This window comes from Mastomys coucha, chromosome X (genome assembly GCF_008632895.1).
Source record: "Mastomys coucha isolate ucsf_1 chromosome X, UCSF_Mcou_1, whole genome shotgun sequence".
Taxonomy (NCBI): Eukaryota; Metazoa; Chordata; class Mammalia; order Rodentia; family Muridae; genus Mastomys; species Mastomys coucha.
In genome coordinates, this window is record NC_045030.1 from 102,814,497 (window position 1) to 102,816,171 (window position 1,675).

The 1,675-nt window shown below is 41.9% G+C and overlaps 1 protein-coding gene across 6 annotated transcripts in view; it reads right to left on the reverse strand.

Moving 5' to 3' along the window:
- The window catches only part of Phka1 (phosphorylase kinase regulatory subunit alpha 1), a 127,612-nt gene that overhangs the window by 15,495 nt on the left and 110,442 nt on the right, over positions 1-1,675 (reverse strand). For 3 of the 6 annotated variants that reach the window (XM_031365998.1, XM_031366001.1, XM_031366025.1), the window contains 3 exons: positions 718-833; positions 415-453; positions 256-294 (listed from right to left, as the gene is read on the reverse strand). In XM_031365998.1, the coding sequence (XP_031221858.1) occupies positions 256-294; positions 415-453; positions 718-833 (194 nt within the window). The remainder of the gene's footprint in view (positions 1-255; positions 295-414; positions 454-717; positions 834-1,675) is intronic. The other 3 variants (XM_031366010.1, XM_031366019.1, XM_031366035.1) reach the window with 1 other exon arrangement.

Sequence of the window (1,675 nt, forward strand, 5' to 3'; positions counted from 1 at the left end):
AAAAAAAAAAAAAAAAGAAAAAGAAAAAGAAATTGCACGTTAATTGTAATAAGGAACTCGAGATATCAGTTTCTTGCTGCCTGTTGCCAGGTACTTTCCTCCCAAAATGGAGTCATTTGATCTATAAAAGGGAACACTATCTACAAACAGTTGCTATGAGGGAGAGTCCATGGTGTGTAGTTACTTGTGGAAAGCTTGTGAGATAATGCATGCTATGGCTAGTTAAAGTCTGTTTAAAAAGTCTTCCTGTTTCACCTGATTCTCAGTGGAGACAGACAGCCTACGAAATTCCACCTGCAAAACAAATGGTTCATGTTATACTCAGGATGGGGAAACTAAGGAAATGAGCACAACAAAGCCTGCTTCTAAAAGGGTTAGGAAAGCCAGTCAACATTAAAAGATGTCTCAGTTCACCTGACTCTCAGTGGAGACAGACAGCCTACGAAATTCCACCTGAAAAACAAATGGTTCACGTTATACTCAGGACGGGAAACTAAGGAAACGAGCACAGCAAAGTCTCATTTAAAATGGCTTTGATTTTGTTGTTGGACGGTGTCTCCAGTACTCCTGACCACCTTCCATCTTGCTTTGTAGCTGAGGCTGGCCTTCACCTCTTGATCCTCCAAAATGTATGGGGTTATAGGCATGCACTATCATGTCCAGCTAAGAATGTTAGTAATTATGACTATATCCATAATTTTTCAGGTTAAATCCTACCTGCTTTATTTCACTTTTTAACTGCATGATTCCAGTTCTTTCTGTTTTTGTTGCTCCAACAGCACCAATCTCATGGATGGAAATAGCAGGACTCACATTTGAATCAGTGGGACGAACTGTATAGAATAAGATACCAAAGAAAAAAGAACAATCAGTCTCGTTTTTCTCTATCATTTTAAAAAGGCTTAAATGTGCACCCTTCTTTTGTTTTTAACTTAATTTTAAAAACCTAGTATAACCTTGCTGTTTTAAGTGTGGTTCTTGGACCAGTAGCATCAATACCACAGAAGAATCTTGGGTCCCATATCACACTAATTCAGAATCTTCATTTTAGAAATACCTCCAGCTTGAGGAGTACTATTTTCTAACTTTAAAATTTATGATGATGATGATGATGGTGGTGGTGGTGGTGGTGGTGATGGTGATGTCTTTTGAGACAGGATTTCACTGTGTAGCCCTGGCTGTCCTGAAACTCACTCTCCCTCTGTAGACCAGGCAGACTGGACTCTAACTCAGAGATCTGCCTGCCTCTGCCTCGTGAGTGCTGAGATTAAAGGCCTGCACCACCATCACCTGGCTATTTTTTATTATTTTTATTTGTTTGTTGTGTGTATGTGCATGTGCACATGTACAGATACAGATGTATGCCACATGTGTGCAGAAGGAGGAGCTGGATTCCATGAGCTGGAGTTACAGGCAGTTGTGAGCTGGTCTACATAGGTGATGGGAACTCAACTTGGAGCCTCTGGATGAACAGTAAGTACTTTAACTGCCATGCTATCTCTCCAGCTCCTGGTTTCTAGAGTAGAGGGGTCCTAAGGGAATGAAGTTCTGAGTGTGTGTGTGCTGCTGACATGGCCATGGCCATGCCAAGGACTCCAGTGCCTCAACCCATGGAGGGGAGTGGCAAAGCCTTCCTCAGGTGAGGTTCATGGCTAGCAAAGCCTTCCTTGGGAAT